Source organism: Xyrauchen texanus, chromosome 25 (genome assembly GCF_025860055.1).
Source record: "Xyrauchen texanus isolate HMW12.3.18 chromosome 25, RBS_HiC_50CHRs, whole genome shotgun sequence".
NCBI lineage: Eukaryota > Metazoa > Chordata > Actinopteri > Cypriniformes > Catostomidae > Xyrauchen > Xyrauchen texanus.
The window spans coordinates 13,389,899-13,405,166 of NC_068300.1; the positions used below are offsets into that span (position 1 = coordinate 13,389,899).

Consider the following 15,268-nt stretch of genomic DNA (forward strand, 5'->3'; position numbering starts at 1 on the left):
GCAAAAAAACTACGAGTAAATGTTGGTTTCTTGGAAACAAAACAATTTCTTCAAATACAGTATTCATGGACATGCTAAATTTGATCATCAAAAACAATGCTAATCTTTCCTTTACCATAACATTCTGTATCGCTAGATAATTGAGGTTTATTTCACGCTAAGCAGTGCTCTTATAGAGGTATAATAACTGTCTCTAGAAATAACGTGAAACGTAGACAGTCTTCAAAGATTATTGATGTGAGGGTCAATAATAATCTGCCCTTGTCAGTAGAAGCATATTCACTTGATTTCTGACATTTGTTTTTAGTCAAAGAAATAATATTATATGAGTAATAAATAACTTTAGAAATTCCCTTCAGTCATATCAGTAACTTTATGAAAGCTGTTTTATTCTGCATGGAGAGGGTTCCCTCATAGGGGCTGCCATGTTAGAATCACATGACCAGCTGAATACTACTTACTCTGATTACACTTACTCCGTAACCGCCCCGTTATTGGATGCTTTCACATAGGGATTTAATGAATCCTGGCTGGCTGTGAATAGTCAATTTCTACAATGGCATCTGTAACTGAAAGCCATTGAGTTTGAATGATGCTTTGTCAGTGTAAGTCCAAGACAATGTAAATCGTCCTTCCCAAGCAAATCCATTAAGGTGAATTTAACCAGATAACTATTTGCTCAAAACAATTGCAGATCAAAGACATTTTTAATATGTTGTGTTGGACTAAATCCAAACCTAAAGAAAGTATTCCTTTAACCAAAGATTGTTATGATAGCATAATCATTTGTTGTTTGTATTGTCAGGTTTCTATTCTCAATGGTTCGCTGGATATGCTGAAAAACTTCACTGGTGAGCAGGTAAGTTCAATTAACATCAGATGGCATTTTTTTCATTGCTTTTAAGATTAACATTAAAACAAATTCCAGATCATTTTTCCCATTAAACTCTTGTGGATTTTTGGGCTGCTGTCCGCAATTTATAAAAGCTCACCATTAATAATTAAAATAATAAAAGCTCACCATTCACAAATACTGTGGACTAATTGCAAAAAAATGCTCTAATTTAACAGTGAACCGCTCAAAAACAAAAAACTCAAATTATTCATAAATAATATTGTGTTTATAAGTTTATGATAAACTGAAATAAATATATTTTTTGTAATTCAGGTTCCGTTAATTCAACCTCACTCTGAAAAGTCTTATTTAATTCCACTAGGTGGCAGAAAGCACTAGAAAAAATAACAATTTCTCTATCACATTCCATCCCAATATACAGATTTGAAATGTAGGTGGCGCTCGTCCGTAGATATGCAGTCTAATTTTCAGTTCAAGCACCACCCTTGTTGTTTCATTGAATATTTTTGACTCTTTATGGGCTAGAAGCTTAATCGAGGTGCCATTCGAGAGCTGAGATCCTCCCCTTTGCGATGATGTAAAATAATTTATCATCTGTAGTCGAAAACATATTTTCTGATGATTTGTTTTGCATGCTTTTCCTTTTGGATTGCATATTTTGTTGTGGTTAATTTTCAACGTGAATGTTTTGAGGTCTTATTTTGTTATTTTAAGTAATATACAGTACTGTGCATTAGTCTTGGGTGCATTATATTTTTCACAAAAACATTTGTCTTAAAATGGCTATTTTATATATTCTGCTTTTAGTGTATCAGTAGGAAATATCCATTTTAGATTTCAAAATTCCCTTTGCAAATATAATTGAATAGAAGTAGAACAAGGAGTCCTACAACAGATGGCACGGCCCCCACAGAGCATGGATCTCAGCATCGAGTCAGTCTGGGATTATATGAAGAGACAGAAGAAATTGAGACAGACTAAATAGATTGAAGAACTGTGGCAAGTTCTCCAAGAAGCTTGGAACAACCGATCTCCCAACAACCTAGAAAAATCTGTCCATGTGTACCTAGGATAATTAGTGCTGTTTTGAAAGAAAAGGTGGTCACTCCAAATAAATGAGTTAGCTTTTTGTTACTGGAGTTTGTATGACATTAACTGATAAAAGAAAAATATTTATGGCATTATTTTTGAAGACTTCCTCACTATGCAACATTTTTCATAAGTGCCTAAAACTACTGCACAGTACTGTAAATTCAGAAGTGATGGTTATCTCTGAAAGTTGAGATTCTAAGCTTTCATATGATACCTCATATGCCTGACTTACTGTATGTATACAGAGACTTTAACGCTTTTAAGCGTAAACATTTTTTTCCGCAATGTAGCTTAGGACCTGCCGGCTAGTCCATAGAGACTAAAGGGTTAAAAGATGATAAACCTACAAATTACAGCTTGGAGTGTATTGCAGTAGAATACTAAAATGATGTCATACTGGAAATGACTGTTGGAAGAACCTACAATGGCCACAAGAATATATTTGAACACTTACGTTTTTTTGTGTTTTCACATTTGTGCACTTACGAGCTGCACAAATGTGTTAGTGGCTAAAGTGTCAAAATACTTTTTGGGCAACTGTATAGGTACTAAAATATGCAAAAAGAAAGGATTTTGACTGGTAATTATTTGTAATAATGTAGTTTACAATATTTCCATTTTTTTCTTCTATTCTAGAAATGCAACTATTTGTTTGATCAAGTGATGCATAATTGATGGGATAAACCGTAGTTATGTAATACTTTCTGCTTTGCAAAACTTCATTCCACTATGACATTTCTCAACCCGTAACTCTTAAGGAAAATAATTTCCTTAAGTCCCTTTAAAGCAGGATTTAGTGCTCTGTGGTAAGCAGTAAAGGAAGATTATTGGAGGCGAGTGCTTACAGGCAAATGTTCCATCAACGAGCACCATGGTTTTGAAAATGGAAATTGTTGGAGGCCTGTAACTGCTCTGATTGCCTCAGCTGAGTAAATACAAATCAAAAAGCAGTTGTGTGTGCCCGCCTCAGGGGGCTGGGGAACAGAGCCACATCTGAATTATCAAATAACTCTTTTTCATCTACTAAAATAAAATAACCACTGGAATAAATGTCAGTGTTTGCCTTAGGCTAAATTATGCAAAGTTACTGTCCATGTGATATTCACAAGTTGTTTGTGTATAGTTTGTTGTTCTTCATATAGAAGCTTATATAAGCAAAAGTTGGAACACACAAGACTAAATTTGTTTCTCATGCTCCCAAAAACCTTTTGATCTTAAGTCTCATGTTTAATTGTTAGATCAGTTTTACTGATGTAAATTGCGCCTGCAATTTATTTACAAAACTAACAATTCAAATGGATTATTTCAACTGGATAGTAAAGGAAAGCAGCAAATAAGTGTCCAGTGTACATGGGAACTCCTTCAAATGCATCCACAGTGGCACCTCATTGAGAGAATGCCCAGAGTTTTCAGAGCTGTAATCGAGACTTTGAAGAAGCTAAAATATAAGATAGTTTTGGTTTGTTTAATGCTTTTTGGTCAACACATAATTCCCATACTGTATTATTGAGTTAGGTATGTCAAGACTTTTGAATAGTAGTGTACATGGTGATTCAGATCAGTTAAGTGTCTGGGATGACAGTGGTTAGGTTTCAGTTGTCATGGAGAACATCTGACCTACAAATCAGTTATTTCTAAGGTATTATTTGGCATTTAAATAATGTAGTAATTCTTAAATGTTTCAGATGGGATCCTATTATGGCTATGCAGTCGCCACTACTGACATTAACAATGATGGGTAAGTCACCATGACTAGGTTTAGATGCTTGAAACCATAACATGAATTTCATTCATTTGATAATTGACTCCACAATGTTCTACAGATCACATTTTGCAATTCTGTGAGATTTGTTTATTTGTTAAATTTGTGGTTGATATTACCTCCAGGATGACCGATCTGCTGGTTGGTGCTCCCATGTTCATGGTTCGTGACTCTGATGGGAGGTTGGAGGAGTTGGGTCGGGTCTACGTGTACCTGCAGAACGGACCTTTGGATCTCACACCTCAGCTACCACACCTCACCGGCACTCAGATGTTTGGCCGTTTCGGAAGCTCAATCACACCCCTCGGGGACCTTAATCAAGATGGCTACAATGGTGAGAGGACATCCATCCATCCATCCATCCAAATGATCATATTCTTTAATGTCCATCCATCCTAATGATCATATTCGTTATGTCCTTTTGACAGATGTGGCCATCAGTTGTCCGTTTGGTGGGGAAAACAAACAAGGTTTGGTGCTCATCTATAATGGTCACGCTGGAGGTCTTGGGGACAAGCCCTCTCAAGTTATCGCCGGCCAATGGGCTTCAGTCGTACTCTCAGCTCTGCCTGCCAGTTTTGGTTATGCCCTCCGTGGAGGAAAGGACTTGGATAACAACGGCTACCCAGGTAACTGCAGAAAATTTGCGTAAGAAGTCTTGGGGGGCCGTTCGCACAGAACATTACATCTGTCTGCTGTGTTTTTCAATTGTTTTTCTATTATTCAGTGTTTTTTTTATAAATGTGGTAGATGGTCATCATTGACTGTTGCACTTTCTCGCTGTTTTTAAAGGTCTTGTGCAGGAGCGCCATATTTTTTAGATGCTTTGTCAAGTTAAAAAGAACTTTGTACTCTGTTCTGTTTATTGCGCTGTCTATTTTATAATTTTTTTTACCAAGAATATGTTCAATCTGAATAATTAATCTGTTTAACCACCACAGTTTAACAGCAAGTGACTTAATAACATAATCTAAACTATGGCCCTTCTCCCATTTCTCTTTTTTTGAAGATCTCATTGTTGGTGCATTTGGTGTGGATACTGCAGTTCTTTACAGGTCAGATTCCGTGTTTTCCTAATGTAAAATCATGTTAAAGACAGCACAAGAATTTAATGAATTGGATCTTTTGTCCTTTTATGCCTTTCCAGGTCTCGTCCAATTGTTAACACCAGCGCAACCCTAAGTATTAACCCAACTATGATTAATCCAGAGGAGAAAGTTTGCATCATAAACCGTGGGAATGAGACCCTGCATGTGTCCTGGTATGTCTACCTTTTTATTCCTAGTTTACAGCTGTAAATAGACATTATAAGGCCTGACATTGAGTTTATCCTAACTTTGAGCTAATAGTTGAGCTAATCACTTTTAGAGTGATTCAACGGACAGTAGTACTTGAAGAGATAATATCATGACTATGGAATTTGTCAAATGTTTCTTCCTGAACAATATTAAATGGCATTGAAATTGACTTTTCATGGGCTGCTTGAAAAAGGGATTTAAAAAATCGAATTGGTTACTTCATCCACAGTCAAGCTTTGTATGTCGGGTAGGGTGCCTAAAAGGGTGTAGTTATGCTGTCAGCAATTTTGTTTAGAAATGGCTTGGACATGCTACGCTGGTTGAGAGTGAGCCAGGAAGCTGTCGAAAAAGAATTAAATGGTCTTTCCCCACAGTTCTTTGAAATATGCATCCTATCTGTAGAAGGAAAGGAAATTCTTCTGGGCTGTGCTCCCTGTGACGTGAAGCGTCTGTCTGAGAGTTTGTATACACATGTCTTGATTACAACTCGTTGCTTGGAGACAGGCTTTTGGGGAAGTTGGAGAGAGAGAGTGGCTTTGAATGAGATATTGTTTTGTGGTGGAACACAGCTGGGAAACATCAGGACACATTGAGCTACACATGCGTGTGAGCTAACACACTCATGCACATACACTCATACTGAGGCTTAGAAACACACATGGGAGCACATTTCATTTATTGCACAAGTCAGGAGTAACCTGGATTGTGCTTTTCTTTTTTTTTCTTCACTACTTCACTCTGCCCATTGTGTATTTTATTTCTTTTGTATGTTTTGTATTAACTCTCCTTAGTTACCTTTTCTTTTTGTTTAAAAATGACTTGCTTTCTTTCGAATAAACAGTATTTCAAACAAACTTTTCTTTCGAACAAACTTTCTTTGTTTCTGTCGAACAAGCTTCCTTTTTAACAAACTTTCAAACAAATGCTCTTTATTTCTTTCTAACTTCTTGCTTTCTTTCAAACAAACTTGTTCTCTGTTTCTTTATTAAGAACTTCATTCTTTCAATTTTTTTTCTTTCTGTTGATCCTTTTTCTGGCTTTCTTTCGAACAATCTTTTATTAAACTTTGGAACTTTCTTTTTAAACTTTCAAACTTCCTTTCAAACTTTCTTTCTTTTCAAACCTGCTGGTCTCTCTTTTCCCTTTTCTCTGTCTCAGACAGCTAGATGGCTCTGTGGTGTCACAGATCATAATAAAATTCTCAAAGACTTCCTTTTTGAGTACATCAGATCAGTTTCCAGTATTCAGTTACACTAATATTGAACAGGGACAACTGAAATGCTCCTTAACCCAATGTCCTGTCTGAAAACATATCTGCATGCCTCATATGATCTATTACACAGTATTCCACTACAGTCTTCCTTCAATCTGTCGAACCATGTAACAGAAGGAAACTTAATAGCAAGGGCTTGATAGCCAAAGTTGTAATGAGAATCATTTGAATAAACCCATTTAATCTCTCATCATTTGTCTGTTCTGCCTCTTACAGTGTCAACCTGAGCTTCTGCCTCTCAGCCAATGGGAAGCACCTACCAGATTTTCTCGGTAAGCCAGCAGGACACATCTGCTTCTGTTTACCTACCTACTGTATAGAAGCCCCTTTGAGAAGTCATCTTAAGGTGTTTTCACACTGGGATCTGAGAGCAGTTTGTATGAATTTTGGCTTACATTTGAATGCTTTAAATGAACCGGTCCCTTTGAAGTAAAATAAACTCAGACCATCTTGGGAGTTGAGATTAGCCAACCCGAGATTGGCATCTTATTTCCCTGGTGATAACAGAATGAAAAGCATTTAAAAAAAAAAAAAAAAAATTAACCATACACTGTTTTATGCAAAGGTGAAGGTTTTAGGATTTAACCCAGACAAACGTACGCTGTCTAATAATAATAATAATAATAATAATAATAATAATAATAATAATAATAAAAAATCTGAAATATAGTACTATTGCATTCTAATATTCAATTTAAGAAGAACTAAGAAGTAATATATAATGTGTGTGTGTGTGTGTGTGTGTGTGTGTGTGTGTGTGTGTATATATATATATATATATATATATATATATATATATATATATATATATATATATATATATATATATATATATATATATATATATAATATTTCACTTTGTTGAGGTGGTCTTGGACCGATTATTTCATTGCATACCAAACTAAGGGAAACAAATGCTCCAAACGACCCAGGTGTGAACCTTCTCACACAGGTTCTTCACCTCATCCAAGGTTTTCTTCACAAACTAAAACAGATCAACATTTTTTGTCCCTAACTGTATCTTCCCTACTTTTTCTGTTCCCATTCCATCCATTAGCCATTCTTTGTCCATACGCTACCTTTACATTGTAATTATTTGTAATTACTTCCCTCTATTTTCCCCCTGGGCTAATGACACTGCCATATGCCCTGCCATTACAGGCCTTGACTATGTGCGAAGAATAACACCTACTACACACACTCACATAACTGAGCACAGGTGCCCAACACACTTCGAACAGGGCTGCAAACACAAGCAAATTCCTTAATGCCCTTATGGCATTTGATCAGAAACATAATAGCTTTTCTTATAAGTCTTCTCTTCAGGTGTTGGATCATGATAAAAAGAATCTCTAAAGAATTTTTTTTGGAGAATGTCCACTCTTGCAGTGGAAAAGGTTAACTCTGACCAATAGGCTATAAGATGCCACCTGTGTATGTGGAGCCAACGTGAAGGTATCATGCCCTACAAATTGTAAATGTATCCATGAATGTGTGTGTTATAGAATTTACCGTTAATGTGCAGCTGGACCGTCTGAAGCTTCAGCAGAAGGGGGCTGTACGGAGAGCTTTGTTTTTAGACACCCAGCTACCCAGTCTACAGAGAACTCTAACTGTGCCAAATGGAGCCAGATTATGCAGTGAAACGAAGATCTTCTTGCGGGTGAGCATTATACAAAAAAAAAAAAAAACAGTTTCAGTCCCTGATGGAAAAACAAACATCTTAGATCAGCCTAAGCCTGATTTGTTATTTGTAGCTGGTCTTCTAGCCTGTTTCCTGGTTTTAGAAGGGTTTGGGGCATTTGACAACTGTGCTGACCAGTTAAACCAGCTGAGCACCAGCTTTGCCATACTGGGACAGGGGCACTCTTTAAGCCTAAACCTCAACTGAACTTCAGCTAACATAAAAATATGAGCACTTGTGGTGCACACATTAAATGAAGCTGGGAATTTAATTAATAGAAATGACTAGTAGCTGCTATGAGTCATTGCGTTCCTGTTCTTGATAGACAACAATAATAAAACTGATGTCTTGCATGAGCAAGCATCAGCGTTTGCAGAACACGCTTCATAAGGCTATGAAACATTAACAAGTCATTTGCTTCAAACAAATGCTTTGGAGCGTATTTCAAATTAGCCATATCGTGTGATTTTACCACCAAGTGTCACCTGCATGTGGCGTTTCAAACACTTTGTAATATTGAATAGTTTTGAGATTCGTACGATTAATACGATACGAAACATCCAATTCATTTAGTAGTAACAGTTAAATGCTTCGTAGTTGCTGACGCTCCCTCAAACAGTATCATATCCAACTCAAAGGAACACAGTCTCAAAATAAACCCATGTCATAACATAACACGACATAATTAACATTAAACTTAAAACGTAAAAATAACCTACGATTCCTTTTATATGTTAATGAATAATAACCCCAAACAATCACAAAACCTGCACAGACATACCTAATTAAATTATGCAATGACAACAGCCAATAGCAAGTCCTCAAGCATAAACAATATTAGACATTAAAGTATATTCCTGGTAAGGACTATAATTCAATGTAGTTTTAACATCTGATGCCCTTTGCATGTGCCATTTTGCCCTTTCGCACAAAAAAAAGGGAAAATATGCAGATGTCTGATTGGTCCATCTATTTACTGATCTACAAAAGCCCCAGAACATGAATAAAAAAAGCTCTGGACCCTGAATAACAAAAGCTAGAAATGAATGAAAGTGGATGAGGGTGTGCTGGATAGTTGTCACTGCCAATCTATGTAGTTTGTATATATGCGTTTTGAACCATAAGGAGATGTTCCGTTCTCAACAAGTCCAGATGTTTATGTAAGTAGTCATAACTTGCATGATATGACTTATGTGATAGTCGTACAATGACCATATACATTTTTCACAATGTTATACAGCTACATTTTTTGTATGCACAATGTTGTCAAGCTTATAAAGTAAAATAACAATGTTTTGAAACCTATGTGGGTTTCGTGTTATTCTTCTTACAAAAGGGAAATTTGTCACAGTAAGACAAGATTGATAATGAAGATCAGTCATCAAGTCAAATATTGCTTTTTATCCTATTATTGGGGATGAGGATATAACTTTAACCCTTACCGCTTCAAGTCACACAATGTCAAATGCAATTTAAAATAGGTATAAAACACAGGGCATATTGTGCTTGTGTAATGCTGTTGAAAGCAGACACAAACAATAAAAGACTGTCAAACTATTTAATAGACACCTAAAAAAGAGGGACCCATACAAAAGAACACACAGTTGAACCAGTACAGTGTTCCAGTAGTATCCAAAACCGAAGACAGCTGCCTTATCAAGCACCATCTGCTTCAAAACTTGTTCCGGTGCCGGTGCTCTGGGAGACCAGTTTAAACCAGCTAAGGCCAGCTTGGCCAGGCTGAGAGGCCAGTTTCAGGCTGAGGCTGAAATTGTCTCTCACTATTAATTTCGCCACTGATATAATCTTATTTCCTAATTTCACGTACATTTTAAACACACTTGTAAAGTGTTCTATTCATTACATTTTTAAAAGAATTTCTTAGTACACCTTTAAAATCAGATTGGCCTGAGCCATGTGTCATATGTTGATGGAAAGCACTCAGAATAGATTACAACCAGCATATTTGTTTTACTCACAGAAAAAATATACCAAGTAATAGCTATGTACATGTCTATAACATACATGTTAGATGTAAATAGGTGTTGCTTTTTTGCTTATAACTTCACAAAAAATAAACAGAACATGCTTTTACTTGGAGGAGGGGATTCCCGTTAAAACGAGACTACACACAACTTAATCAGATGCATAGATCATTAGATAATCCAGATGAAGCACAGTGTTATAAGCACAGGGCATAATGTGCTATCGGCCTAAAAGCATGTTTGGTTTCCTGGATCAGATGACTTAATTGGAAATTATGTAGTAGTTGTCCAGTGTCATGGAACGCTAAACCAATGGTATAGGGTTAGGTTAGGTATAGGCTAGGTATAGATTCAGTTTGCTGCAACCAGTGGTGGAAGTCATCCAAATATGGGCAGAGAGGATCGTTCACTCAAAATGCATATGGCCAACAGGAGATGGTGCCAAGTTCACAGACTCAGTGAGGGTTAAAATTATACAGAATCTCGTTACTCATGCTTGCATGTTTTGGAGAAAGAGCATACCTTTAGTCATTGTTGTATTTGCAAGGTGTAATTAGTTCTTATTTACAATTATTTAATTTTAGTATTTGTTTGATAAGGCCTTTTGGAACTAGAATAAATGATATTTTTAATGCTATAACTTTTGATTGCTTTGAGGTATCAACACAAAATTTTACAAATTTACAGTTTACATGATTGGGAACAAAACAAAAGCAGTTTTTCTGAGCTATATAAGACTGATACTCCCTGAGATATATAATGTCAAATCAGAATTTATTTTAAGCATTGAAAAGGTTTATTTAAAATAATACTAAACAATTGACCCTTTTTGTTATTTTTAATTTTATTATTATTATTTTTTTTATAATGAATGAATAAGCCTTTAATTTTGGGCATGCCACTGAAACAGGAAATCTTTAAATCACCTTCAGAGCTTAAAGAGTTAATTGAATTTTCCATTTCTTAATACAAGATAAGTATTAAAATTGTATTGAGGATAAGTAAGATAAGTTAAGCTGATGCGCCAACAGACGCTAGTATTAATGGGCAAAAATGCACCTTAGTATTAAGAGTGTCACCTCGTCCTGCTTTCTGTCCATTCTCACAAACTCTCACTCTGTTTTTCTCTCTGTTTGAGTGCAGGATGAGAAGGAGTTCAGGGATAAATTGTCTCCCATCTTCGTCGCTCTCAACTTCAGCCTGGACCCACAAGCAGCAGCAGACAAACACGGCTTGAGACCCATCCTCAACTACCAGACAGCAGAGCTCATCGAACAGAAAGTATGTACATCTGATGTCAATATACAGTGGCCCCAAAAGATTTAGGACACTTAAAGGGATAGTTAACTCAAAAAGGAAAATTCTGTTATCATTTACTTGCTCTCATGGAGCAGTGCTCTCCTTCCTTTTGTACGGTAGTAAAATGACCCAGATCTATGGGTTTCTCCTTTTAGGAAAAGGGAAAACACCCCCTCCACGTTTTCAAGACATACATCTGGGAAATTCTCCAAATTGTCTGGAAAGCTGTTTGAGAGCAGGGGCAAATGTGCAGTGTGTACGGCGAATAACTTTTTACTGTCCTACTTGGAGTAGCTTGTTGGGCTTTATGGAAACTCCAGTGTAGATCATAGAGGGTTAATAGATTTCTGTTTTCTGGGCGGGGCCCTTATAGTCCATATGTCCTCTGTTTGGGTTTAACTTTTTGGGTGGCAGTTTTCTCTTGGCAGTTATTGAAACTGCCCTGAACACATGGGCTACCCTCACCAAATGCAGAAACATTCCAATCAGAGGTTTTAGAAACATTGCAGATGGAGTGATCTCCTCAAGCTTTCTCATATTTAAACCAAAAAGATTAAGATAAAGCTCTCTCATTCATATCAAAGTTCAATCGTACCTCATATGTGGTCTTTAGTTGCATAGGACTATAGCTCTAAGGCCAATAGTAAGGCTTCTTTTTGTTGACAAAGAATTTGTGTTTTTGGTAGTGCTAAAGCCAGCTGTGGAGGATAGGGTGGTAGTACACTTGGCCAATTCACCTAAGCCATAACAACTTACACATAGAAAGACATTGTGGGAGACCTTGTGCTAAAAGGTGGACATGGTCTTTTAGGGTAGCCCATCTGTAGCACTTTACAATAATATTGTATTCATTAACATTAGTTAAAGCTGAAGTATGTAACTTTTTCAGTTGTAAAATACTTTATTCTATCCCAGCTTAATATGCAGAGACAACTATAAACAAGCCATTCATAGGTAAATATTCTCGAAAACTTTTAACACTGTGTCTCTGTGGCACTATAAAAATTCCTCTCTTTGTTTTGAGCGACCCGCTTAGGCCCTACCCAACAACATTAATCAACCAATGGTGTGAGTTTGGGGCAGATTATCTGACTGCTTGAAAAACAGCAGATGAGGTGGATAATCAGAAAGCTGTTTTGAAAACATTGGTGGCGTTAGCGTAGCAGAAATGACATAGTTCAGCTATAACTACATTAGTTAACATGAAGTAACAATGAATAACACTTTTAAAGCACTTTTTAATATTGGTTAATGTTCATTTAAAAAATACGTTTTATATGTTAACATTAGTTAATGAACTATGAACTAATATTAACTAACAATTGTATTTTTTTATTAACTAACATTAACAAAATATATAGTTTATTGTTAGTTAATGATACATGATGCATTAACTAATGTTAAAAAATAGAACCTTATTTTTGTGTTACCAGTTATTCAAAAATACATAAAATGTTATTCAAAAATACATAAAATGTGTGTATATATATATATATATATATATATATATATATATATATATATATATATATATATATAAAAAAAATTGTGAATTGCACTCACCTAAAGGATTTTTAGGAACACCTGTTCAATTTCTCATTAATGCAATTATCTAATCAACCAATCACATGGCAGTTGCTTCAATGCATTTAGGGGTGTGGTCCTGGTCAAGACAATCTCCTGAACTCCAAACTGAATGTCAGAATGGGAAAGAAAGGTGATTTAAGCAATTTTGAGCATGGTATGGTTGTTGGTGCCAGACGGGCCGGTCTGAGTATTTCACAATCTGCTCAGTTACTGGGATTTTCACGCACAACCATTTCTAGGGTTTACAAAGAATGGTGTGAAAAGGAAAAACATCCAGTATGCGGCAGTCCTGTGGGCTTAAAATGCCTTGTTGATGCTAGAGGTCAGAGGAGAATGGGCCGACTGAGTCAAGCTGATAGAAGAGCAACTTTGCCTGAAATAACCACTGCTACAACCGAGGTATGCAGCAAAGCATTTGTGAAGCCACAACACGCACAACCTTGAGGCAGATGGGCTACAACAGCAGAAGACCCCACCGGGTACCACTCATCTCCACTACAAATAGGAAAAAGAGGCTACAATTTGCAAGAGCTCACCAAAATTGGACAGTTGAAGACTGGAAAAATGTTGCCTGGTCTGATGAGTCTCGATTTCTGTTGAGACATTCAGATGGTAGAGTCAGAATTTGGCGTAAACAGAATGAGAACATGGATCCATCATGCCTTGTTACCACTGTGCAGGCTGGTGGTGGTGGTGTAATGGTGTGGGGATGTTTTCTTGGCACAATTTAGGCCCCTGTGCTTAAATGCCACGGCCTACCTGAGCATTGTTTCTGACCATGTCCATCCCTTTATGGCCACCATGTACCCATCCTCTGATGGCTACTTCCAGCTGGATAATGCACCATGTCACAAAGCTCGAATCATTTCAAATTGGTTTCTTGAACATGACAATGAGTTCACTGTACTAAAATGGCCCCCACAGTCACCAGATCTCAACCCAATAGAGCATCTTTGGGATGTGGTGGAACGGAGCTCAGTGCCCTGGATGTGCATCCCACAAATCTCCATCAACTGCAAGATGCTATCCTATCAATATGGGCCAACATTTCTAAAGAATGCTTTCAGCACCTTGTTGAATCAATGCCACATAGAATTAAGGCAGTTCTGAAGGCGAAAGGGGGTCAAACACAGTATTAGTATGGTGTTCCTAATAATCCTTTATGTGAGTGTATATATGTGTATATATATATATATATATGTATATGTATATGTTGATTTTCTGGGGCAAAAATATCTGAGTGGTGTAACCATTCGGAAACAGTAAAAAATGTAAATGAATAATAATAAAATAAAATAAAACAATATTGCTGAAATTCTTGACAAAAAATGTTGGCTTAAGTATATTTTATTAGGGGTTCAAGCTGAAACCCTTTTGCAATTGTAAGGAGTTTTTTTTTATTATTATTTTGCCCTAAAACTGATCTTGCAGACCAAACCGTAAGTCGTAGAGAGCTGAAACTTTGAGGAAAGGTAGTCCCCCAGAGTACTACAGCGTATCAATGGTTTGTCGCACACAAGTGATTTACATAATTGTAATTCCTTGGCTCAAGACAAACAAAATGTCTATTTCTGCGAATTTGCATAATTCATTAATCAACTCCTCTAAGGCCATATTTCCGCACGAAAATTGGGCTGTGTCTACCATGAACCCTCCTGACAAAAAGTTATCAAAGGAATTTTGATTTGTCTAAGCATCGCATAGATATAAGCCAACAAACTGGTCAGGTGTCATCCGTTTTGTACGGAATTACGAATATCTTCCAAATGATATGGCCAAATGTTACGAAACTTGATACTCTTAGACAATAGGACATTTTGAAGATGCACGCAAAGTTGTGAAACTTTTTGCCTATAGGGGGTGCTACAACAAAAAACGCTCATATCTCTGCAACTGTATGATCAATTAAGTTGAAAATTAGTATGCATCTTGTAAGGGCCAAAGGCTAACATATCCTACAATATCAGTCAGACAAATAAAAAACAGCAGCCAACCAAATTTCAGCAGCTAATAACATCAAATCTGAGTGGCCGACCATAACGAAACTTTTGTAGACAGTGTCAGAATGAGGCTGTATGCCAAGTTTTATCAATCTATTACAAAGACATTTACATTTTCGCCAATAAATCTGCAACCAAGTTGAATAACCTCAAAATTCGAATTCCTTGCACCAAGACCTACAAAATGTATATCTTCGTTTTATTGCAATTTATCAAATGTTTCCACTATTCTAATTGTCTAAAAAAGCTACTTTTCCTAACTCCTCCTAGGCCGTGTGTCCAATTCTCAAAAAATTTAGTGTGTGTCTACTATGAACCCTCCTGACAAAATGTTATTAAATTAATTTTGATTCGTCAAAGCGTTGCGAAGATATAAGCCAACAAATTAGTCAGGCGTTGTCCATTTTGTCCAAACGAAAAGGCCAAATGTTA

The 15,268-nt window shown here is 36.5% G+C and overlaps 1 protein-coding gene across 2 annotated transcripts in view; it reads left to right on the forward strand.

The window, feature by feature from the left end:
* The window catches only part of LOC127618704 (integrin alpha-5-like), a 74,298-nt gene that overhangs the window by 39,053 nt on the left and 19,977 nt on the right, over positions 1–15,268 (forward strand). For both annotated transcript variants that reach the window (XM_052091305.1, XM_052091306.1), the window contains 9 exons: positions 806–859; positions 3,634–3,686; positions 3,836–4,044; positions 4,139–4,339; positions 4,720–4,765; positions 4,858–4,971; positions 6,498–6,553; positions 7,787–7,944; positions 11,094–11,231. In XM_052091305.1, coding sequence (XP_051947265.1) covers positions 806–859; positions 3,634–3,686; positions 3,836–4,044; positions 4,139–4,339; positions 4,720–4,765; positions 4,858–4,971; positions 6,498–6,553; positions 7,787–7,944; positions 11,094–11,231 — 1,029 coding nt within the window. The remainder of the gene's footprint in view (positions 1–805; positions 860–3,633; positions 3,687–3,835; positions 4,045–4,138; positions 4,340–4,719; positions 4,766–4,857; positions 4,972–6,497; positions 6,554–7,786; positions 7,945–11,093; positions 11,232–15,268) is intronic.